The sequence below is a fragment of the Oryzias latipes genome, chromosome 11 (genome assembly GCF_053564925.1).
Source record: "Oryzias latipes strain Hd-rR chromosome 11, Olatipes_Hd-rR_3.1".
Taxonomy (NCBI): Eukaryota; Metazoa; Chordata; class Actinopteri; order Beloniformes; family Adrianichthyidae; genus Oryzias; species Oryzias latipes.
In genome coordinates, this window is record NC_136247.1 from 24,480,823 (window position 1) to 24,507,281 (window position 26,459).

At 42.1% G+C, this 26,459-nt stretch overlaps 1 protein-coding gene across 1 annotated transcript in view; it reads left to right on the forward strand.

The window, feature by feature from the left end:
- med30 (mediator complex subunit 30) overlaps positions 1 to 26,246 on the forward strand; it is a 52,396-nt gene extending 26,150 nt beyond the window's left edge. Inside the window, exon 5 of the mRNA XM_004073754.5 lies at positions 25,669 to 26,246. Within this exon, the coding sequence (XP_004073802.1) occupies positions 25,669 to 25,764 (96 nt within the window). The 3' untranslated portion in view covers positions 25,765 to 26,246. The remainder of the gene's footprint in view (positions 1 to 25,668) is intronic.
- Positions 26,247 to 26,459: the final 213 nt, after the last annotated feature.

Genomic DNA, 26,459 nt, shown 5'->3' on the forward strand with positions numbered 1-26,459 from the left:
AAAAAAATGAAGCTAACTTATTTGTTCATTATCTATTTTCTTGGTCATGTTTTAGATTGTACCTCTTGCGATAAACTAGAGACCACTGTTTCTTCACAAGTGTTACCACTGATTTATTATTGCTTGAATTGAAAGTTTCCTCGTCTTGCCCAAGAACATTGTGCCACGTTGAATAGCTACTAGTTGTGCTAATAGCTACCACTTGAGCTCGGCCGCTCCAGAGTTTTCTGGTTGAGTTTGTTAGCAAGTGAGTTTGTTCGTTTAGAAAAACTCTGAAATGAAAGGTGGTGAGAAGAGGGTTAAAAAAACATAGAGACAAACTTTTATGATTATGTCTTTATAGCAATGTTTGTTCCGCATCCCCTCGTAGCTGAGGCTAGGCCCCTAAGCTGGGAATGTAAACGGTGGACCTGCAGACGAGAGAATGACAGAGGTAGAAAGGAAGGGTGCGGCGCAGGGGGGGGGGGGAACAGATGAATGACTCCAGCCTAATGTCTGGCTGCTTTATGTGGCATCTTAGCCGTGAGTGATAGCCTTGCTCTCGTTATCTGTCGATTGGGGTAATTGCTGTTTGTCAGAGGGAGGCTGACGGATGGTGATGCAATGTGCCCAGCGTCTGAAAAGATTAAGGGGGGAGGCATCCTTCTCGTCATCTTCTGCAAGTGTCTTTACTAAGAAGCATGACGCGCCGCAGCCTCCGATTTTAGCTTAAGTGACGAAGAAGGAGCATCTTCTCCAGGATGCTCATGCACGAATGGAGGCCTTCTCTACCATTCTTACTGCATGCAGCAGCAACAAACCATGCCTATTATAATGTTTTTTTGAATGCACGTTGTGTGTCGTGTCTGCACTTGCATGGCGAGGGTAAAATTGTTTGCAAGCAGGCATTTTTTCTCATGCATGTTTAAATTGCATTAGCCAGAATTTATTAGAACCCAATGGGATGTGTGTGTGTGTGTATATGTGTATACCGTATTTTCCGGACTATAAGTCGCTCCGTAGTAGAAGCCCAAAAATGCATTATAAAGTAGAAAAAAACACAGATAAGTCGCACTGGTCTATAAGTCGCATTTTGACTGGAAATTTATTTGACAAAATCTGAGACCAAGAACTAATAACTTTCACAACCTCATATGACACAATCATAGCAGACTGTTTATCTCATAATTTCACAGGAATTCTTTCTCAAACCTATTTATTTATTCATTTCATGAAGCATCATTGGCTAACTAATACTCTGTTTTCATCCTGTATTTGTAGAAACAGTTGTCTTTTTTTATTTCATTTCTGAATCTATGAAATAATTGGAAAATAGAATATTATGTTGTTAGCCTTCAAGATCTTACTGTAAAAAAGGTTTGCTGATTCTCTGAGTCACTTAACATACTCTTAACACTTAACATACCTCATACATCAAATTTAGCCAGGAACATCATCTCTGTTCCTCACAAATGAACATAACAGGAGGGTTAACAATGTATTTATTTCAATTTATTTCTAATACAAGTCGCTGCGGAGTATAAGTCGCACCCCTTGCCAAACTATGAAAAAAAGGGCGACTTATAGTCTGGAAAATACGGTATATACTTTTTTTTTCTCGTGGACAACTGGAGTCTCTGAATTGAAATGCACCATGACATCCACTATCAGAGGTCTATATATATATATCTGCACCCCAAATTAAAGCCTTTTTTTTTAACACATTTATAACATATGGTGTTCACAACAGACTGTTGCACCCGATACTAACGCGTTTAACTAGTGTTCGAAGAGGCTTAGTGCGAAATGTCAAATGGTGAAAATAATGTGTATCTTGCTCCAGGCTCCTTCTTTCACAGCTTTATTCTGATATATGAAAATCTTTGTATCGTAATTTCATCCGGACACAAACCAAAAGGATCCATTTGTCCTTCATGATCAGATTATTTACAAATAAAGTGTATTAAGCGATTTCACCCAAACGTCACTACCAAGTCAGAGTTCCCGATTAGTCAAACTTCAACTGGTCTAACTTTCAACGCACGTTGAATAGCAGCTGGTTTTGTGCGTAGAGCTCGAAAATTTACTTAAAAACTTGCGAATGCGGAAGCCCCAGATGTGCACACTCCTGTGGTTAAATAAACTTTTCTTTGGAAGTGGCCGGATAAACGCGCGTTGCAGAGGCTGATCTGAACATAGCATCACATTATCGATGCAACAATATGGGTTAGTAATATCAGAGCTATCCAGCCGACATTTTTGGTGCAGATTCCAGCTCAGACGAGGAAAACACAGACGTTCATGGATCTATTTTTCTGCAAGTGGATGCATCGGAGTGGAGCGCAGCAGGGAGCGTGTGGCCCCGCCCTGTGTATTTTCTACATCACAAATATCTATTTTAAACTGCATCTTTTTGTCTACTCCCGATTAACAACAGTTTAATCTAGAAGGAGGTGCATTTCTAGTAGAAAATTCAGGGTTGAATGCTATATTTCTGAATGAAAATGAGACTTAAAGGATAAATTGGTTGGCAAAAAATAAAAAAAAGAAAGAAAAAAAGAAAGAAATGATTAAACTTGACCATAAATAAAGTGAAAACAGCAAAAAATATATTTTTGTGAAAAATGCCAGCGCTGAGTATTGAACCAGCGAACTTTTCGGTTTCAAGGATTTCCCATGTATTTCAATGGAGGCAAAAATCCTGGAATATCTCGAAAAGTTCAAGGATTTGAAGGACCAAAAGTAGGCCTGCACAATAAATCTTAAATTAATTGCTATCGCGATATCAAGCTGTGCTATTCGCATATCACAAAAGACGGCAAAAATTGCAATAAATGGTTACCTTAAATGTGCAAAAACACTTTTTCAAGCACTTTTTAAGATACTGTGGCAATGATGAGAAGACAAGTCTTGACTTCGATACGTGAAGCTTTATTCACTCATATGCCAAAACTGAAATAAAGCGGGCAAATCATCTTATATATGAACACTGAATCAGACCACGCCCATAGCAACTGCAAAGCCTGTTGGGTGTGAAGCCCAGAGGCAAGGATAACCCCACACAGCCCCCCCCCGAACACCCAGAAAGGAACTCAACTGTCAAAACCCATTCTGCAAGGGCGTTTAATGAGTCTGCCAAAACGGCTATGTCGACCCGCAGCCTGTGGAGCCAACTGTGGGACGCTGTTTGTAGAGCGTGGCAGATCTGGGGGTCTGGAAGGAGGACGCCCCCGGCGAGGAACTCGAGCTGGCTGCACAGCGTCGCCTGTCAACACAAACGCTGGTTTCAGCCGGTCCACTGTCACAAAGTCTCTGCGCCCACCCATGTCCAGGACAAAACATTTGTCCCCCTTCTCCAGGACACGAAACGGACCATCGTAGGGGGGATGAAGGGGCGAGCGGTGGGCGTCATGTCGGACAAAAACAAACTGGGCTGACTGGAGCGATGCAGGCATAAATGACCGTGGGACGCAGTGGTGCACGGGGCCAGGAGCCGACGGTAAACGGGGGCCCGGGGCAGACGACTCTAATAAAAACTCCCCAGGAATTCGGAGCGGCTGTCCAAACACTAACTCAGCGGAGGAGGCGTCTAGGTCGGTCTTAGGAGCTGAGCGTAGCCCAAGTAGGACCCACGGCAAACGATCCAACCAACAGTCATCTGTGAGCGCTGCACTGAGGGCAGCCTTAAGAGAACGGTGGAAACGCTCGCACAACCCGTTTGCTTGAGGATGATAAGCCGCAGTACGGTGCACCTGCACCCCTAAAGATCGCGCCATTCCCGACCAAAGCTCCGAAGTGAACTGGGGGCCCCTGTCTGAAGTAATGTCTGACGGTAGACCAAAACGGGCAACCCAGGCAGAGAGAAAAGCACCGACCACGTCAGCAGATGTAGTGGAGGACAGAGGAACTACCTCAGGCCACCTGGTGGTCCGATCCACCACTGTTAATAAATGTGTGAAACCCTTCGAGGGAGGCAGTGGGTCAACCAAGTCCACGTGAACGTGGTCAAAACGCTTGGCTGGGATCGGGAAAGGTTCTAGGGGGGCTTTTGTGTGCCGGTGAACTTTGGCGCGCTGACATGCAACGCAAGCCGCGGCCCAGCCCTTCACATCCTTACGCAACCCAGGCCACACAAAACGGGAACTAACCAGCTTTACAGACGCACGTACACCTGGGTGGGAGAGGGAGTGAACAGATTCAAAAATGCGCTGCCGCCACCCGGCAGGAACCACCGGCCGTGGCCGTCCTATGGAAACGTCACACAGGAGAGTTAGACCACCATCTTTTCACACAATATCCTCAAGCTTGAGGCCCGAACTACCAGAGCGGAGGGCAAGAATATCTGCATCACCAGGCTGCTCGGCGGCCATAGCAGAAAAATCCGTCCCAACAAGCACCGGGGAGACGAGTACGCGTGAGAGGCAGTCAGCAACGGTGTTGGACTTTCCGGCTACGTGACGTATGTCAGTCGTAAACTCAGAAATGGCTGCCAGATGGCGCTGTTGGCGCGCAGACCAAGGTTCACTCACCTTAGCCATGGCAAACGTAAGTGGTTTATGATCCACATAGGCAACGAAAGAACGTCCTTCCAACAAAAAACGGAAATGTCGAGTAGCCAAATACAGAGAAAGCAACTCGCGGTCAAAAACACTATACTTGCGTTCCCGAGTCTGCAACTTGCGGCTATAAAATACAAGACGCTGCCAAGCGGCCGCCACTCGCTGCTCTACCACAGCACCCACTGCTATGTCTGAAGCGTCAGTAGTCAGCGCGATCTCAGCATCTGGGTCTGGGTGCGCGAGGAGTGCAGCCTTTGCTAAGGCTGACTTAGCTCCGTCAAATGCAGCAACACGGTCCGGGGTCCAATCCACAGGGTCTGTGGCTTTCTTTGAACGCAAACTGTCATAAAGCGGTTGTAACAGGTGGGCAGCCCGGGGAATGAACCGGTTGTAAAAGTTCACCATCCCCAAGAACTCCTGTAGGGACTTAACCACTTCAGGACGGGGAAATTTTGCCACGGCCTGAACGTTGATGGGAAGAGGAACCGCACCCTGCGCTGAAATTCGATGGCCCAAAAAATCAATGGCTGACAAACCAAACTGGCATTTAGCCGGGTTAACGATCAAGCCGTGGATTTCCAACCGCTGGAAAACTTCCTTTAGGTGCATGAGATGCTCTTCAGGGGAGGGGCTGGCCACCAAAATGTCGTCTAGATAGACGAACACGAACTCGAGACCGCGTAGCACGGAGTCCATTAACCTTTGAAAGGTTTGGGCTGCACCTTTTAGACCGAAGGGCATGCGCAGGAACTCAAAAAGACCAAAAGGAGTGATCACTGCAGTCTTAGGCACGTCTTCTGCCCGCACAGGAACCTGATGGTAACCGCGCACCAGGTCCACTTTGGAAAAAATTGAGGCGCCGCACAAACGAACTGAGAAATCCTGAATGTGGGGAATGGGATAACGGTCAGGTGTTGTAGCGTCGTTCAGACGGCGAAAATCCCCGCACGGGCGCCAGGAACCATCTGCCTTGGGCACCATGTGGAGGGGCGACGCCCACGGGCTGTTAGAGCGCCTCACGATACCCAGACTTTCCATGGTGGCGAACTCCTCCTTAGCGATGGAGAGTTTTGCCGCATCGAGGCGCCGTGCACGAGCAAAAACTGGCGGGCCCTTAGTGGGGATGAAATGCTCCACGCCGTGCTTAGCCACAGTGGAGGAAAAGGCGGGGGTGGTCAAGGATGGAAACTCAGCCAAAAAACTCTGAAAAACGTCATCGCATGACAAAAAATTCGCGCGCATGACAGGCCCAGACCCCCAGGTGCACATGGGACAGTGGCAAAAGTGATCGCGTCTATTAGTCTGCGGTTAGCCATGTCCACCAACAAACTATGTGCACACAAAAAATCTGCACCAACGCACAGAAACGGAGGCAACAACAAATTCCCAATTGAACTTACGTCCATGAAAACATACAGTTGTCCTTTTGGTCCCAAAAGTCCCGATAGCAGATCCGTTAGCCGCACACAGCGGCGGTCCACCGGTGGACATCTCTGAGCCGGAGGGGGGAACCAAACTCTTCTGGGCGCCAGAGTCCACCAAGAAACGACGTCCGGAGCAAGAGTCTGTAACAAACAGCAGCTCTCCACGTTCGCCAGCACTCACAGCTGCTACCGAGTGCCGGCTGCTGCGTTTCCCGAACTCAAAAACGCACATGGCGGGACACAGCGCTTTGCTTTCCTTCCGAACCTCTGATGGAAATGGCACAGGGAGGTCCCGCGGCGCGCGCCCTCGCCGACTGCAGACACTGATACCGGATCGTCCTCCGTCTCCTGCAGGTGGGCATCAGGCGTCACGTGCTGCACGGCGAAACGCCTGGTAGCCAGCAGAACTCGGTCCGCTTCCTCAGCCAGTCCTCTGTAATCTCCCGCCGCCAGGCGAGGAGAGTTGGCCAAAGCCGCGCGCACGGGCGGCGGGAGCTGCCGCAAAAAAATGTGCGGGAAAAGAAAACCGCCCTCATCCGACCCGAGCAGCGAGAGCATGCTGTCCATTAAGTCCACAGCCGAACTGTCTCCCAGGCCCGACATGCTGAGGATCTTCTCTGCTCTCTCTGAAGCAGACAGGCTGTATCTCCGCAGCAGAAGCTCCTTCAGAGCCACGTACTTCTCCTGCGGGGGCGGGCTGCGCAGCAGCGGCATTGCCCTGCGTGTGGACTGCTGATCCAGAGCAGCCACCACCAAGTAGTACCTGGCGTCATCCGTGTGCACCCCGCGCAGATGAAAAAGGGCTTCGACATGTTGGAACCAGGAGGCAGGATCGCTCTGCCAGAACTCGGGCAGCTTCACGGCGGCGGCAGCTAGCATGGCCGGGTCCCCGCGCGCGGGAGATGGCGAGGTCACTGAAGATGACGTTGAAACTCGCACGTCTGCTGGTTCTGACATTATTCACGATTGGGGTCACCAATGTGGCAATGATGAGAAGACAAGTCTTGACTTCGATACGTGAAGCTTTATTCACTCATATGCCAAAACTGAAATAAAGCGGGCAAATCATCTTATATATGAACACTGAATCAGACCACGCCCATAGCAACTGCAAAGCCTGTTGGGTGTGAAGCCCAGAGGCAAGGATAACCCCATAATACTATAATAAACTAACAATGGGTTGAATGCTTTGTAACATTCAACCAATACAAAGAAATACTCAGAAGTGCAAGTTTGAGTCAATTTTGTTAACATTTGTCCCCCCTGTCAGAGAAATGCCCCAAGAACATGTCATATTTTCAACGGAGTGGCTTACAAGGCAGTTAATGAAGAAAAACGAAGACAGTTTTGAAAGAGGCTTTTATTTTGTCTTCTGTTGGACGCCGTTTCTGCTGCCTGCCTTGGTGAGGGGGGAGGGGGGGAATGAATGGTAGAAGGATGATTTACGGCGGCTCTCTGCACTGCCTCATAATCATTCCATGGAGGCTGCCCTGTCACGGGGACATCACTCATCCCGCGAGCGCTCCGTGTCCTCTTCCCTCTGCCTGTCCTAAGAGCCTGTGAGCTGACCCCCCCATGCCCTGCAGAGGGTGTAATGCTTGACCCGTGCAGCGTGGCGTAACCCCTCTGTTTTTCGGTGATCCACTTGCCTCGTCTGCCCCACCCCTGTGCTGCAGCCTGCCACTGCCACTCGCCTCGTGTTTGATTTAATACCAGCCTAAGTGTGAATAAATTCCTGTCACAGCCCATTAAGGAGGCCTTGGAGAGATCTGGCCTGTTATTAATTCTCCACAGTTCTTCTCTTTCTCTTGCCTCTTAAAGCGACTGTCTCTCCCACTCTGCCGCCACCGTCTCCGGCGCCCCTTAACCCTCCTCCTCCCCTTTCTCTCGTTGCATACTGTCGTGCTTTTAATACCTCGTTAATTACCGAGCCTGTCCTCTTTATTCAAGCCGGAGACGGAGAAATTAAAAGCAAAGGGGTTGTTTATAATTTCAAAAGAGCCCAGCCTCCACTGTCTGGCTTTTCTCCTGACTCCCTCTCAGAATCATCCGAGCTACATTCTTGTCTGACGAGTAAAATCATTTTCACGGGTATTGGGCGATAGCGTATCTATAGAACAGGCCTGTTATCTGCAAAGGCCTGATGATAAACAAATGCGAGCTCCTGAGTGTAATAAGACCAGGAAAGAGACGTGCTGATTGTTTGGGAGATTGGTTCCCTTAATTTTTTCTCCCCATTTCTTTACAGTGATGATAACCTGTCTTTGTCCTCCTCCTTTCTGTTCCTCTGAACATTTCTCCCGCTTCTCGGTTCTGCGTTTTGTCCTTCTCTCCTTTGCTTTGCCGTCACTGTATCGCTCTCTGCCGCTGTGGTCTCCATGTGCCGTGCCCTACCGGTGCTCGTACCTGTGTTGTTCGCCGGGATCAAAGCTGTTAATCCTAATTATTATTGTTTCTATTGATTTCCATCCGTCTTTTTAAACTGGCTTCATCCCTACGGGGTTGCTGGAGCCTATCCCAGACAATGTTGGGTGAAGGCGAGGTACATCCTGTATGTTGCAGCAACATTTTTGTTGCTTTGCTGCACTTGGCTGTGGATCCTGCCTCTGGCTCGTCTCGCCACCCCCAGCTGTCCCCCCACTCATCTGGATGAAGCTCATCTGCTGGACTATTTAAGCATGTAGTTGTAGAGTTAGATAAGCTAATTCTTCTCTAAGAGTTCGTGTACATCGCCTGTCCGTCCTTGGGGGAGGATCCCTGCTTCATGTGGACACCCATGAGCTTCTTCTTCTTTTTTCCCCGGAATCTGTTTTTTTAGGAGCTTTTCCTTACTGAGAAGGAGGGTCTAAAGGCAGGAATGCCCAGTTTAGTTTAGTCTGTTTAGTTAGTTCAGTTTAGTATTTTCCTATAAACTTCTACGTATCAGAATCAGAAGTACTTTAATGATCCCACATGTGGTAAATTTGTGCGTCACCATAGCAGTAAACATAAGAGAAAATAGAATGATATAAAAAAAACAACAATAATATTAAAAACAAAAATGTAGCAGAAATGTAAACAAATAAGGCGGTGTAATTTAAAGACTATTTAAAAACAGATAATGTGCAAAAATGTGTGCAAAAGTCATCTGCTACACTGAGTTATTGTAGAGTTGAATTGTGTTGGTTAGGAAGGATGTTCCTTTAGATTTTATGTTTACTTTACAAATACAGGTACGAAGCCCATAGAGACGACTTTCGTTGTGATGTTTGGCTATTCAAATTGAATTGAATTAAAAATGTTTCTTCAGTTTGGAAGTCTCACAGACTTGTGTCGCTGCGTCGTTTGTGTGGGAGTTGCTGAGAATTTCAGTGGAGTTCAGGTGATAATCAGGTAAAACCGTCAAACCAGCTTTGTTCACTGCACTTTTTGGTGGTTGTTGTTGCCATTGTGCAAAATTCTCCCAAGTAAACCACGACCAAGAAAATAGTAAGACAAAAAACGAGAGCAAAATACATCAAGCGCCTTGAAAGGGATGTGAACGGCTTTATAGGATGTATTTATTTCCAGATTTAGCTCGAGTCTGGGTTTTGTGTCAAAAGCAGATTGAGGATCTCTGCTGTGTCTGCCAAAGGGCAGGTTACATCACCTGAAAGCCTGCCGTGTTTTGTTTGGCTTCAAATCCTGTCATCATGTTCTCCTCCACTTCTTATTCGGTGAAAGGAAAGCTGCTTTTTCCGGCGTAGGTAGAAATGTTAACGTTTGAATCCGAGAGCCTGTTTGTGTGTGCGTGAATGGTGCTGACGGTGACGCACAGTTAACAGACTTGTTTTCTTATCGACCTCGCCTCTTCTTTCACGCGCTAACAACATCTTCTGCAGGCAGATGGAAGCTGTTCCGTTGCAACTACTGTCTTTATTTTCATGAAACGCTATATGAAGAAACTCAGTAAGACTTTACTGGAGATTTCCATTGATCGTGACTGATTTTAAGAAGAGCTTTCATATTTAGAGAAATGTTGTCTATTCTCAGAGAGCATGAAAGTCAAAGTTTGTATTTTGCAGCAGAGTTTCTGCTCTCAGACGAGTCGTTCAGCTGGACCTTTGTTGATAGAAACACCTCAAAGACATTTAGGAGATTAAAAATACGTGATGGGAGGAGACTGGAATGGTGGGGCACCATCACAAACATGTTATCCTAAGGTTCTGTCAAAAGAAGTATCCTTTGAATGCAATTACCGAGTAAACATTCATTCATTCATTCATTTTCTTAACCGTTTTTCCCTTTTGGGGTCACGGGGCTGCCGGAGCCTATCCCGGCCACTTGTGGGCGAAGGCAGGGGACAACCTGGACAGGTCGCCAGTCTGTCGCAGGGTAGAATGTCCACAATCACACACCCATTCACTCTCACACTCACACTCACACCTAGGGACAATATAGAGTTGCCAATTAACCTATGAAGCATGTTTTTGGATGGTGGGAGGAAGCCGGAGACCCCGGAGAGAACCCACGCATACACGGGGAGAACATGCAAACTCCACACAGAAAGGTTCCCCGAGTAAACATATGGATGTAAAGACGTAAACGCACTTCATTTTCTCCCATCAACAAATCACCTTTAGGGCAGCGATGATGGTAGTTAAGGATATATGCAGCAGCAGCAGCTTCCAGCAAGGCTGCCAAAATACTGAACTGATTCTATAAACGTAAAATGTATTTGTCAAATGTTCATATAAAAGCATAAACAGTTTTTTAACATAATTGCCTACATTTTTGGATAAAAACACTGCCTAAAAAAAGTTACTTTAAGTAAAAATCAATAAATGGGTTTGATGAATCCCAGTAGATGTTCCTTGTATTTCTTTGGCAATTCAAGAAAACAAACTAATGATAGTAAAAGGAACATATTTGATTTATTTTATAATCCTGTGATATAACTGTTTTGTTTAAAAATGAAATTTGAGGTTTTTTTTCATGTATATCTCTGACTTAAACAAAAAAACATTTATTGATACAAAGAAATCAAAGTATGTCAGTTAATTTTACATCTGTGACTTTTTTTAAAAACAAACAGACTTTATAATAGAAACAAACCAATGGAAATAAAAGAAAATGTTTGTAATTTAAAAAAAAAAAAGATACAATGCAAACACCAAAATTTGAAAAAACATCTTCTGTGATATTTTCTGATATCAGCCTGAATATATTAAGTAATTTAATTCACACATTCTTTTACGTTAAACGAAATTACTTGTCTCTTTGAAATGACAAACTTTCTCAGCAAATTAGTAATTTAGCATTAGCACAGAGATTATCCAAACGCCAAATGGTCAGAACTTCGTTAAAATGTTCAGGCTGGTCACCATGGTTACGAGCCGAAACTTCAGATTCAGACAAATCAAGTAAATGTCTTTTTTTTTTAAATTTAGATTGCTTTTTTCTTGACAAAATAAAACGGAAAAAAATAGTTTTTAGTCCGATATTTTCTGGAGTATAAGTCGCTCCGGAGTATAAGTCGCACTTGTAAGAGAAAAGTGCGACATTTATGAACACATTCTCCAAGTTATGCTGTATTCACACAGAATGCGATTCATGCATCAAATTCGCGTCCCCTTCCCGCTCTTGCCGTGTGTCAAATTTAATGCTCAATGCTTGTCCAGAGATGTGTTCATAAACTAGACGCTCCCATTGCATGTGGAGAAGCTACTGTCTGAAGTTTTTAGCCTCATCCCTACATGGAGGCTTTGACTGTATATCTCTGTGTTTCAGAGAGCTCCACAAAAGCATGGATAATCACGTCTCCATGTCTGGGTTCATGAGATCATCCAGTCTTTCTGTTACTGACAGCGTTCCTTACCTTCTATACTGCAGGAGCTGCATCTGAATGAATGTGTATTTAACTGTTCTTCAGTCTCTCCCTCTGTCACCCAGTTTGGTGAATTGCTGTCCCGCATTAGTCCAAGGAGAAAAACAAATAAAAACAAAAATAATGATGTCTCTATGCAAATAAGAAAAACATCATAACGTTTAGGAGGAAAACTATCGGACTCCGTGGCTTTGTCCGAATTCCCACCCTAACTACTGAAAAACTATATTGTGCAACACTATGTAGTGCCCTGAATTTTAAAAGCAATTCAAACGCCAAGCTCACTACTTTTTTTTTTAAACGGCAGATGATGTCATCGATTTCACAAAGTTAAAATCTAATTGATATAAGTTATTGGCGGCGATTATTTAATAGTCCACTGAATTCTGAAGATAAAAACGTTGATGGTTTATTTAAAAAAAACAACGAAAACAACAAATACATTTTTTGGCAAAAATTGTTCCGACGCAATGCATTGTGGTCTATGTTCACCAATCTAGTCAGCATCAATGCACATTGGTTTTTCACAGAGACTTCTGGGAAATTTCTAGAGTTCTTGATTTTGGAATTGTAGATTCAGACAGCACTACAAAATGGCGAACGCACAACTTAGTGCACTATATAGTCAGTAGGAAAGGCATTCGGACACAATGTCTGTTTTGAACGGCGCTTCTTCTTCCGCATTGCTGTCTACAGCAAATACAGATACATGCATCTACAGTGCCCTGTAGCAGTTTTTGGCGGAAAACAACCACTAAAGGGCAAACAGTTGTTAGGGAAAAAACACAAAACAAATATATGAGCCTAGTTATGTTTAAATATCACAATTGAGTCGCTCCTGAGTGTAAGTCGCACCCTTGGCCAATCTATGAAGAAAAAAAACATGACTTATACTCTGAAAAATACAGTTGATTAAAATTTGGTTTTTAAAAGTAAAACCTAAATTTACAGATTGTTGTCATTTCCTTTTTTTTTTGAAAGAATGTTTAAAACACAAATAAATTCATAGGCCTTCTGTTTTTCTCATCTCCCTAATTTGCTAACCAGGATAGGAATTATAGAAGTAAAAGATTAAAAAAAATCTTTCTTGAATTGATCAGTATTGTTGATCTTTTAGACAGTTTTTAATGGAAGGATTTCTATATTTTCCTACATCACAAAGAGTGTCACAGTTACTAAATTGTCAAATTAATCAAGGAAAATGGAGAAATAAATAATGAATTTGCAAATTAAAAGATCACCTAAACCAAAATGTTAGCAGTGACACGAGCCATTAATCCAACCCTCTATTGGGAAATGTAAAACCTGGTTTGGGTTAGAGTTATCTTAACCCAGAGAGGTTTGTTAGTTTGAAAACTTTAAACTTTATTGCAGGTCTTTTGCCTCAATTTGAGAGAAAGGTTGATCTTTTTGCTCATATTCCAGCAGTGAGGTCTGTGGAAGAGAATCCAAAGGTTAAGGCTCTGTCGTATTAGCCACCAGTGTTATTCATGTGTGATAGAAGGGAATAAATTGCTAATAGAAGTGTAAAATTGCTTAATTTAAATGCCTTAATAGCAGGTTAGGAGGCAGTTAACCTAAACTTAACGCTTTAAAGGCTTGACCACCACCGTGAGACCTTCATTTATTGGAATCAGGCAGGTCTTAGCCCATAAACAAAAGCCATCATGCATCAACGCATGCTACTTTTTTTATAAAAACATCCATAACTTTTCCCGCCTTTCACTCACTGCCCAAGAAACCAAATCAGAGAAGGAAGCCTAATCGATGAAGGTACCTGCTGGAGACATGGGGTGCTTAGCAGGGAGCTCCAAGGCCACTAGCCTCAGATACAAAATCAATGGCAGCAATTTTGCCAGAGTCGACCGACAGACACTCCAAGCTTTCCACTTCACTACTGTAGACATATTGGAAGAACGTCTCTGATAGGTGTATGCAAGGATGAAAACATAGTTATTGTATTCCTGCCAGTGCTGCAAGAGAAAGCTTTTATCTGCCTTCAAAATCGCCCTTAAACTTCATTCCCGCAGGAAAACCTGTGCCAAACACAGAACAAGCTGCCTCTTAAAACCTTCCCCTTGAGAAAAAGCTGTAAAGTTTATGAAGTCAATTAAAGGCTTTTTTTTAAACTGATGTAAGGCAAATTAAAGCGGGTTGTCTCAGTTCCCTATAGATATACTGTCAGATGGTAGACTAGGGCACATTTAGTGTCATAGGGTTCCCCAGACAAACAGAGACCTGTAAGTAGCTTATTACTCCCCCACCTCTATTGTGCTTTTTATTAGTTGCCCAAAAGACAGTTTATTATTATTTGTCCATTTCAGGGGACATTTTTTTACTTCACTTTAACATCTTTATTGTGTTTAGATGGAGTCAGACCAGGTACTAGTGATTGTTACACCCTCCCCCCTGGACGTGCTTGAATAAATCATCGTGGATTCATTTACTGTAGCAGAATCCATAAAGCAGGGGGCCGAGAAGACAATTGTTGTGCCGTCTGATTTAGACACCAAAAATCGATGGGTTTCCTGCTATGGCAGTGGAATGGATTGTGTCTCATTCCATGTCAATGGAAGATCAATCAAGCAACACAAGAACGCACAGGATCTCATTACAACTTAGAGCTTTGGGCTGCCTGATTAAAGCGCCTTTGGAAGCAGGTGGATTTTGTATCCTGGAGAAAGGACGTCATAAATGCTAAACTTCTTTTTGATGTAGTCATCTGCAGATACTTAAATCCTTAGTCACAGCTGTCCTTACTGGTGGATATGGGTCATTTGCAGGGGTAAAATGTGCGAATCTGTACACAGGTGGACTGCAAGAAATATGAAGGTTGTAGTCCGCCTCGTAGAAAGAAAATGCAGATTTTTCTGTGGTTATGCTGCAGGCGACACATAAGGGGAAGTAGGTAAGACGCAGGCGTGCTGTACGAATTTCAAATTTTTTTTAAGCTCCCCGAATCCTACGGACTGCACAAAGAGCTCGTTAGTGCTGTTCACGTGATAATTGCGTTCAGCCTGATCGTTAGAAATGAGGAAATCAGATAATCAGATCGTAGATCGTGTGGACATCCTACAGGCGCTTACATATCACGTGCACACTGTGCATGCACATTTGCACGTGGTCAATAGATGTAAGGACACCGTTAAATTACATCCCCTCTATGTCATAACTCTAAATACATGTCAACACGAGTTATATTGCAGGTAACTGGGGAAATACCTACAACTACAAATATCTACCTTTCTGGTTGTACCAAAGTTTTATGGACAACAACTAAGAACCATTTAGGTAGTTGTGCGCTTGGGCTTTTATTTGAAAACATGATGGTTTCTCTGTCTATGCATATGTGTAAACATTTAACGTAACCATTTATCGCCGTCTTTTGCGATACACGTTTGCACATGTTGATGCCGCAGTGTTGATACATTTTTTATATTCTGCGCCGGCCTAGTCGAAGGGCTCCCTGTAACAGCATCATCCGCACATCATAAATCATAAACTACCATTAACCTTTCAAATACTTCATGATACACTAACCGCACCCACGACAATGGTACGTTCCGTTTTCATGACGTCCCTCGAGGTGGCCGTAAGAGACTCAAGGGTAGACAAACCTGCACTCAACTTTAGATGCCGCTCTTGTCTACGACCCTCCACAAACCGGGACAACCCAAAACCCTTTTTCACAATAAGAGCTTCACATTCAAATTAAATTAAGTAAAAGTATTTTTCCTAGACGCTAGCTAGTCTCTCTGTGAGATGATGATCTCATGATGAAATCGAATGGATTAACTTGCGTTGATTTAGGATTATTGACACTAGCGACACAGCATCGGCTGCTTTTATTTCATTAGTTCCATAGATTCATCTCCAGTCATGGTTTCTGTTATATACATAGAGAGAGAGAGCTTTGGTTGTGTTTTTGTTGTTTTATTTTTGTCTTTTCACTTTCATTTACCCCAAAACACTTTTGCTTCTTCTTAAAAAATGGCAGCTAAACAAAAATGAAAGGATCCAGGCGGTCCCGTCACCGTGCAGGAATTACAGCACTTTGTTAAAGCGGGAGTCTGACAGGCTTTTAATGTAGACGTATTCTGTGCTAAAAATATGAGCCCCCTGAGTTTGCGTTGTCCTAATTCTTCCTAACAGAGAGTTCGATTTCCTTGAGGGTTTTTGCATAATGTGGTGGCTCGCCGCTTTGCGGAAAAGCACCTTTCCACTTAGCAAACGCTGCTTTCCAAGGTTTTTGTCACACTTGTTAGGAACTCTCAGAGTTTACGCTCATTTTTCTTGTGTTTTTGTTAAAGCGTTTAAAGTCGGAATGGGGTGGGGGGGGGGTTGGGTTGTTTAGGCCTTGTTTTTTAAACCTGGGGAGGTTAAAGCTGCAGAAACAGAAATGACAGGAATGACGGGTTTTGGTCCATTTGTTGATGATATAGGTGTTATGCATATTTGATGTGGATGGCAGAAGGTGCAATTATTTGCTTTAAATTATTGTTCTGTCTCACAGACTGCAAGGATCGTTTTGTTTTTGCTATTTTAATTCCTTCTCCTTCGCCTCTGAGCAAAAATCTGACCCCAAAATTTACTTGCATCTAGGACCTGATAAAATATCAAATTTGGGAAAAAATGGTGACATCACAGTGGGAGAAACCATCACAAAAATGAATGGGACCAAAATCTCTTAGAGACCTTAAATATATACATATATATATTCAAAATACACAAATGAAACCAAAACACATGTGTCGGGGAGATCAAAAGGAAGTTTTGAAATTATTATGGGATGGCTTGGCGGCCATTTTGTGGAAAAATGTAAAAAAAAAATGGACGATTTTCAGACTTTCTCGAAAATGGGAAAGAACAACTTATGTTCAAGCGATCTTTAAGAAATTTGACTCACACTCCAACAGGTTAAGTCTAAGACCACAACCAGAGTTTCGTTGACCTTTGACCTTGGCAGGTGAAAGTTTAATTAATAAACACCTTTAGTATCAGCTACAAATTTGAAGTCCACGAAGGGATTTTAGTGTATTGCCTCCTCGCTCCTCGAGCATCGTCGGGAAGATACCTAGGAAAAAAAGTTGGAAGTACATTTTGTAGATTTAAACGGCGTTGGCACAGTGAGCCCGAAAAACTAGCTTTCTCTCTTGCTTACACATTTTTTACTGGAATATTGTGGAAATGTATGACATGCAATATGACTATATTAGGAATGTGGGCGTGGTTAACAAAAAAACTTTACTTTTGCCGATTCTCCTAAAAATGACATCGACCTGTTCTTCACATCCAAAACATAAAATGGTTGCTATGGAGATAAAACCAATTGAAAAGCAGCCATATTCTTCTTTTTTTTTCATACTTAGCTATTTTTTTTTCTTTTCCTTTTCCTGTTTTCTGGTGAATTTATTCAAGCAGTATGTTTTTATACACAAAATAAAGAGAAAAAGCCTTTTTTTTAATTCTGTGAAGCTCGCCGTCTGGAAATGTGGAGGTGGTTTGTGATTGGTCGTTTAGATGAAAAAGGAAAGGCCTTCAGTGCCCCCCCCCCCCCCCCCCCCCCCCCCCCCCCCCCGTGCTGCGGGGAAAGTCTTTTACCTGTTTCTGCTTGGAAGATCACAGCCAGCTGTGATCCGGCGAGGTTTTATTTTTGTCAGAAAAGGATGTTTTTTTTTCATGTTGATCTCTTTCTGCTGCAGAAGGACATTAAGGGGCCAGTTAGAAAACGCTGCTCCTCTTTTTACTCCTCTTAACTCCTCTCTTCTTCTAATCCCCTCTCCTCACTCACAGACACTTACACATGTAATTCCCCGCCAGAGTCAAAGCTGCGATTTGAATTGCGAGCAGCGGGGCGGATTAGCCGAGAAATCCTCACGTGAATCTCCTCAGTTGCTGTTTTTTTTGCCGTTTCTTTCCTTCTAGTTTCAGTTTAGGAATTTCCCGTCCTTAATGACAGCAACCCATCCTCGGGACTAATTGCTTTTAGATCCAACGATGTCCTCTGTTTGCTGAAATATATCTTGAGATGACGCAGAAAGAGAACGGTTTTGGAGCTTCAGTCGCTCGCACTCTTCCTCAGCGTGGAGCTGAATCCTAATGTGGAGATTTCAATGAAAAAAATTTTTTTTCCCCCCTTTTGTTCCACCCTTCTGTTAAAAATGGCATTTTTGATCTGATTTGGGAGAGACGGCTTCAAAAGTATTGGGTGAAAGAGAAAAAAAAAAACCACAAGAAGCAGAGGAACCAAATCTAATCATTTATCTGGCAACAACAGCAGGATTTTAGGTTATTTTATTACAGACATTCAAACTCATGAGGCTGTAAAAAATTGGCAGGGAGCTGAGGATCACATGCTGTCAGAGAAAAAAATCCTACAGGTACTCCTCATTAACTCACAACTCGGATCAGTTATGGATTTTTGTCTTCACGGTGCAGCCGTTTTAAGAGCTGTGTTAGAATAATAAAAAAAGAAAGAATCAAACTCTCCACTTTTTTTTTACATTTCTTATACATATATTATTTATCCTGCAGAGATATATGGAAAATATGGATTTAAAGAGCTCAAATTTAACATTAAACAAAAAAATTCTGGTCAATTTGCATTTTTTTCTTCAATGTTGGCATTTAAATAAAACAAACTTGCAACAAATAATCACTGAAAAGACAAAAGGGAAGCTTTGGTTTTACTAAATTCCTACTAGAAAACTTACTTTTGAATATTTGTTAAATTGCATTTAGTTTAAATTCATAGTAAAGATATTTGAAGCCACTTTAAGGAGAGGTTCACCAGTTTTCTCTCACCTGAAACCCTTTTTTTTCTTCAAAAAGGTGCAGCAAAAGTTATCTATGAAATTTTCAAAATAAAATGCCACATTCGTTTTTTTTTTAAATTAAATTAATTTAATTATTTTTTTTTTTTTTAAAGAAACCTTACACAAATCTACGTCATCCAATGTTTTGGGGCCTTACGATAGTACCTGACCAGTGAGGATCTGCCTCTCAGTCCAAATGTAGAACCCCTCAGAACCATAAGTCTGCTGCGGGGTGAAAGTAAAAGTCTGTGCTGGAGAACTTCCGAAAAAGTTCACAGTAATATACAGGTGGATTCCTAAAATGTCTACTCAGAAATTTCATAAAAGTTCTCTCTCAGTAAATGTCAGCCATTTATTTCATAATGTTTGCACTTTAATATGGATTTTCTATTAAAAGTATTTCAGAATTGCTGTCTGCTGGACAGAACTGCTGCCATGATTAAGACCTTTATTCTAAATATGAACATCTCTGGTTTCACCTGTTAAGATTCAGCATAAAGAAGGATTAACGTTCCAGTTTTTTTAGGTCCACCCTTCTGTCAAACCAAAACAAAAACCATGCTATGTAGAGATTTGAAGACTAAAATAACAAGTAGATAATCAAAAAAAAGAAAAAGAAAATTGTAATCATCGCACCCAAGCAGCTGAGAAAAGAATTAGTGAAAAGGTTAACATTTTTAAACACAATTATCACATTCTGATTGAAAAATTTAATTTTTACATTAAGTTTTGATTTGGGGAAATAGCTTCAAGCAAAACCAAATAGGATAATATGTTTGTTTCAGTTTCCAAACAGAAATCAGAACATAACAGTCATTGTCTGAAGATGTTAACATTTAATAGAACTTTTTGTCTATTCAATAACCAAAACAGACAGATGTTTTTTCAGACATCAGGAAACGACATGAACATATTATGTTTGCCTGTTACTCTGTTAGAGAAAAGAAATAAAGTGAATAAATCAGCTTTTATATCATTTTCATTGAACTTTTTAGTCTATTCATGTTTTACTGAAATTTAACATTTAAATGATAAAATACACATTTGACGTATTTATGAATGAGAGTCTTCTTTAGTGGATTGGCTGTGTTGTTTCTGCCAATGGGAATATTATTAGCAGCTATGAGACTGAAAGCTTCATCAAACAATTCAGTTATACATAAATAATAAAACCTCAGTAGCTACAGAATACCTGTAGGTACGGAACCCTCTGAAAATACACAAAAAGTGCGTTTTAGTAATGTAGCATTCCCCAACAGAAAACTGCTCCCCTCTGAAACCGGCCTCTAGTGGTCATTTAAGTAACTGCAACCTTTAGTACAACAGCAGACGTTGATTAGATTTCTGTATTTAATGGTCGCTGTAGGCCATCACCAACAGGCTAACTCACACTTGACCCCACAAAAAAACCAACCGTAAAGATCTCACTTCCTAAACACTGCCCAGTCCCCGCCCCTTTTGTGTTATTTAGCCAATTAGTTTCCTGTTGGCCAAGTCCTGATGCCATAGGGTCAATAAATGCATCTGCTAGGTGCGTTCAGGGACAAACCAACCAGCTATTATTCAGTTGGCTACGATAACTACCATGCCCAATGGTCACTGTGTTCTGCGTTCTGATTGGCTGTAGACATTGTCTATCAATCATCTCTGAGCCGTGTCTCCTGTCCAGAATGCATTCATTTTGCCACATTTATATTCATCTTTGATCGTTATCAGTTGTTTGTCTTCGTTCAATAATACTGGACTTTTTCTCTACGAAAGTTTCAACTTTTAGTTAAAAAAAGACATGTTTGACTGAGGAAAGTGTGTGTAGTGAGGAGTTTTACAGCCTTATAACATCTAGAATTCTACATTTCACCTGTGGCAGGTCATTTTAAGACGATAATTCCTAAAAAAATGAGGGCACACTGTGTATGCAGTAAACAAAAAAAATGTTCTGGTAAGCAGCTGTTCTGTAGGTTTATTTTTGTTGTAAGGCTGGACTTTTAAGGAAACCAGCCTCTAGTGGTCATTGAAGGAACTGCAGCGTTTTATACTTCAAGTTTAGCCTCAAATTCAGGAGCCGAGTGTGAGTTTTTTATTCTTTCTGGTATATCGGACGCGCATTTCTCTGCAGGACGTTTCAGAATAACATTCTGAGGAGGGAAACTTTCAAGACAGACTAACCTTATCAAATGTTCTAAGTGATGGTCTCTTTTGAAAGTGGGTCTCCAGTTCCCACGGTGACAAGGGTGGGACCAGGATGTTGTGGGTTTTTTTTTTCATTTTCCTTAGCGACATGACTCCTCGTGATCTGAAAAACTCTTCGTCAGAAACACGTCAACTTCCTGCAAGAACAAAAGAATCCAATTAAAACCTCTAAAACACGTGAAAGCTCTAGGTCTCTTTTTCAGTCAAAGGTTCACGTTTGGTCCCAAAGAGGCAGGTGTGTTATTAAATAGCACAGAGCTGCTGTGATAAGACAAATACAAGCTTTGTTTGCTCGGACAACAAAGCAAGAGGCTCGACATGTTTCGGTTCTTTGTCTCCGCTCGTCACAAATCAGAAGTAAAACTGCCAGCTGCCTCATCTCTGATTGCAAATTACACGTTAACATGCTTCTCTCCTCAAACTGAATTACTATGAAGCAATAGAGGAAGGAACAATGAGCATCAGCTCTAATATATAATATGACCCAGCAGTATAGATGAGTCAGAGGCCCCACACATGCCAGAATTCCTCCTGAACCTCAGGTTCCTGTTTTGAATCTTTAAAGGAGAAGAAGGAGACTCCTCCGAGTCTTCAGGCACACGTCTGAAGACTAACGTAGGTCCAGCATGAGTAGGTGAGTGGAATAGTTGAAGCAGCCTCTTATTCTAGCTTTGTTCCCCCTTCTTCTCTAAATGTATCATATTATGGGATGTGAAGGATTAGAGGAGCTCTAATGATGAGCTTCTTTCTGAATGGAGGGAGGTCTCCCTGAGGTTGCAGAATCATGTCTAGTGATAACAGCTGTACATCAACATACGCCAAAGAGCTTTTTTATAATAGTTCCGCTGTCACTGTGGGCCTAAAACAAAAAATCTAACCTTAAACAGAGTGACATCACAAATACATTTAGTGCAAGCTGCAGGATAGCATAGTGGTTAGCACTCTTCACGCACAGTGAGAAGGAGGTTCGAATCCCGCCTGGAACCTGGAACCGTTCTGTCTGGAGTTCTCAGGTTTATAGTTTTTTTTTTCTGGGTTCCTCCCACAGTCCAAAGGCGAGCTTCATGACCTGTTAACCTGTTCGGCGTGAACCTCACCTTCGCCCAACAGTATTTGGGATGGGCTCCAGCAACCCCGTGACCCCCGAAAGGGGATTTAAGCGGATTCTAAAGATGGATGGAGTCCTCTGATCAGTGCCGACTAAGTGACCGGGTTATTTCGAGACGGGCTTGTCAGGGTAATGAGGCGTGATCCACACCGCTCACACTGAAACCTCCTCAAAATCAAAGTTAGATGCCAAGGAGAAAAGAGTGAGAGGAGCCTTTAAACCCCCCCCCGAGAGAGAGGCGCCAAATGCTCCGCTATGGAATATCTCCAAGGACAATCAGCTAAACACTTGATATTAAGAGAGCTGTGTGAAATCGATTGCTCAAGGTGTTATCTGCACTGCAAAAATGGCTGGTAATTAGTCATGGCTAAAGGAGTGTTACTGAGAGTGAGATGGATTAAATCTTAATAGATTTCACCGCACTGCAGATGCTGAGGAGGAGCGCTCCTCATCCTCTTCTTCCCCCCTCGAGTGCGTTCTTCTGTTGTTCCGCTGTTGCTAAATTTGCTCTCCTTTTGCTTTGTTTTTTTACTTTTTAAGGTTTCAAATGCTGCTCACATTCAGCAGCTGAGCTTGACTTATTTCTCAGAGTCTCCAGGAACTTGGAGCTCTTGGCTCCACAGCAGATGCCGCCTTGCAGATCTGGGTTGTTGAGCATTCAGAGGCGAGGGGCTGACAAAAACAGGGGCGGGAAATTTCAGAGGCACTTGTGTTCCTCTCAGTGCGGCGTGTTGGCTTAGCGATAAGTGCGGTGAGGATTGATGAAGTCGTCTAATATTTGAGGACCTCGGCAGGCAGCTGGGACTCTTGTGTTCATTGTGTGCAGGAGAAAACATCCAGAAAGCTTTCATGCTTTAATTATTCTCCTCTGAACAAACTCTTGAAGGAACGGCCAGGTGTTCTGCTGCGCTCATGCCTCTAAATGGGAAGAAAGGGCAAGGCGTGGCGTTTGAGCTGGCGTTGACGATTACAGGTGCTGCTCCAGGAGCTTCACTTCTGTCAGACCAATCAGCTTCACCTCTTGATGAGGTTTAATGAGCCTGAAGATTAGCAAACAGAAAAAAACAACAGCGTTGACACATGCAGTATTTCAGGCTGCAATAACACGAGACTGTATATGAGAACTGGACTGAGTGACCCCTCCCCCTGGCGTTCCAGACAGGAAGTACCTGCTGGTTCCAAGAAGCCAAAGTCCCAGAGACCATGTCCGAACTCCCTAACTACTCCCTAAATAGTGAATAACATAGTGCATGACATAGTGCGTTCGCCATTTTGTAGTGCTGTACGAATCTATAATTGTATAATCCAGTGCCCTAGAAATTTCCCAGAAGTCTCTGCAAAAAACCAGTGTGCATCGATGCTCACTTGATTGACGAATATAGACCACAATGCTTTTTTTTGCCAAAAAAGTGTTAAAATGTTTTTTTAAACCATCTACAATGATAATTAATGGTCATAAAATACTCGTATGATAATCCTCATTTTTTGTAGTTCAAGTTATTCAAGTTATAAACCGACCAATCAGATGCCTCAATAAAAGTAGGTGCTTACTCCCACTTAGGACGTTCAAAACGTTTGACAGATTTTGTGCAGCACGCCTTCAAGCAGTAGGGACTGTGGCCCTCCAACAAGCTCACTACTGATTGGTGAGAGTGGTTGCCATAGAGACGTATGCTCAGACGGACTCGATCACTGCTTTCTGACGGTGTCTGGCCCCAACAGGACGGTGTCCATGTTGCTAAAGAATAGCGACTGAATCGACTCAGTAAACCGTTTTCTGTGGGTGACGAAACACTTGGACCAGTTCTCACTTTTAGTAAATAGTATTAAGTCAAAAGTGAGCTTCTTTTAAGGTGGAATTGGAAATGTGTACTTCAACGAAACTCTGACGGTTTGTGTTTGAACACTTGTTGGAAGATGAGCGGCAACTAAAAACTAGTTTGTTGTCAAAGGAGCATGGAGGAAATGCTTTGTAATTATTTTCATTCATGTTGGTTCAGTTCTCATAAATTAGTATCCCGCCAGTAGCGTTAGCATCGTGCTTATCATTTCATTACTGCACTATTTCCAGTCAATATAAAAAATTGTTTCAAGTCCTAACTAAGTAAGTTTTCAGCCTTTATTATATTAGCAGAGTAAAACAACAACATTGTTTTTTTTTAAATTGTTGTTTCTAATTACCTGTACTCATTATCCCGCTAACAGTGTTAGCATCCTGCTAATTGACTTTTGTGCTGGAGTGTCCACCACTGCACTGCTTCCGGTCAGGATTAGAAAACAAAAACACAAGTTAGCAGGCTCAAAAAAGACAAAGAAAGACAGATGTGCACTTTATGCACAGCTGTGCTATGCTAACACTAATGTACACACTTTCTCAGTGCTTGAATTTGTCCATATTTTGTTAAATACACAGATGTTTTTAAATGTCATTTCGTTTTCCTCCAGCAGTTGTTCTTGCTTAGTGAAAACCAGCTGAATGTATTTTTCCTGAAACCGACTTCAACCTCAGAAATGTGTATTTACACTGTAAGCTTAGCTAACGTGTGCGGTTTGGTTTGGATGCTGCTGAATCAGCCTTTTTGTGACACAGTGTTGCACCAGGCGCATTAACCACACTTCACCGTTCACGACCCGCTTTTTATGTGGCGTTGATGCGTTTCTGGTTCTGATTAAGGTTTTTCGTCAGCCAGCGACATGTTTGAACGTTTCATTTAAAAAAATAATGTAGACAAACCTATAAAATATGGATCAGTTTAGAACCGTTTACAGTCCAAAAAGCCTTTTGCAACACTGATGATTCTCATATGGGAGGCATTATCATGATTATGACGCATTTACTGTCAGTCTCAGGTATAATTTAGTTTAAATGATGAAGTCACACAAAAAGGTGGGAAAAAAACAAACTCTTGAAAACATAAAAAAGTCAAATTTCTGAGGTTAAAAAAAAATCCACCATAATTCTGATTTGATCTCAGATTTCTATCAATTATTTTTTAAATTTATCCCAACATTTCTGCCTGAATTCTTAAAGAAGTCAGACCATCTGCACAAATCTAAGAAAGAAGAATAAAAGTCAGATTCTGATGTACAAAGAAGAATTTATATATCAGAACGTTTGGATTTAACAAAAACTTTGACACCAGAATTCCGTTGTTTTTGTTGCCTTTTTTGTAAAACTAGTAAAGTTTTCCTACGATGTCACATTAGAATCAACAGATTGTAAATGTAAAAACTAAACATCAATTTAAAAATATATATATACAATTTTAAGACAGTTTTAAACTCAAAAGTACAAATTTTAAATTTGAAACTTTTAAAACTTTTTTACTTGACAGAAAATTTGGAAAAAAATGGTAAATTTGAAACTTAGAAAAAAAACTGTAAACATAAAACTGTACCAAATAAAAAATAAGTATTTGAATAGCTGCTGCTTTGTGTTTTATAATTTCTCTTTCTCTCCCTGAATTTACAGTTTCAATTCAGAATTTTTCTTTTCTGTGTTTATCCTGATTTTAGTTGGAGGCGGAGCTTTTTAAAAGAGATTTTCTATTTAAATCTTCAGTATTTTTTTTTGCATAATTCTTTTTCTATTTACATTTTTCAATATACAATATGTTCAATTTTTCTTTCAATTTTAAAATGTTAACTTATTTAAAAGTGTTTTCTGATGTTTAATATTTTCTGCAAATCTTTGTTTTTTGTTTCCGTGAAGTTGATCCTGATTTTGGAATTTCTTCTTTTTCTGCAGAAACTGAAGCAGAAGAACCAGCAGCTGAAGCAGATCATGGATCAACTCCGCAACCTCATCTGGGAGATCAACTCCATGCTGGCGGTCCGGAGCTGAGCCCGCCCTCAAGCCCCGCCCATCCCTCCCAGTCACACACACAAGCGCCGCAGGTTTCAGACGAGACGAAGCGCGTCTGTAACCCGGACGCCACACGAGGACGCCGGCGGGGCTGCAGAGTTTATGTTTCCGAATGAAGGCAGAAGGAGCTGGACACCCCGACAAGGCGAGGAGGACACCGCTGCCTCCATGCTCTACATTTCAGTCAGCGTCAAAAACTCCTAGTTATTCTGAAGATTAATAAACATATATATATATATATATATAGAAACGCTTAATGCAGCTCCAGGTACGAGCTTGACGTAGAGAAACATTGACTTATTTTATTTAATCATTCAGTTCTGCATATTTTATAGCGTTAGACACGTAAAGTGTAAAATGTGGACACATCTGCCATTCTCTGCTCTGATTGGCTAAAATATGGCGCTTTTAGCCAATCCCGCTGAAGCCTATATTTTCTGATAATTAAAAAACAGAACAAATCTGTTGTTTTTCTGATTCATTTTCTCCCTTTTTTTTAGCCAATAAATCCAGTTAAATAAAATGATAATGATAATAAAAAGCAGCTTTTATGCTTGGAAGCGTTTGACATGCATCTGCTGAAGACACGTCTTCCATAAAAGCAATTTTATCGTAATTTCTCGATAATCTGCAGCAGCCGTAGAGGTACCTGCTGCCAGCCCACCTGCCGAGCT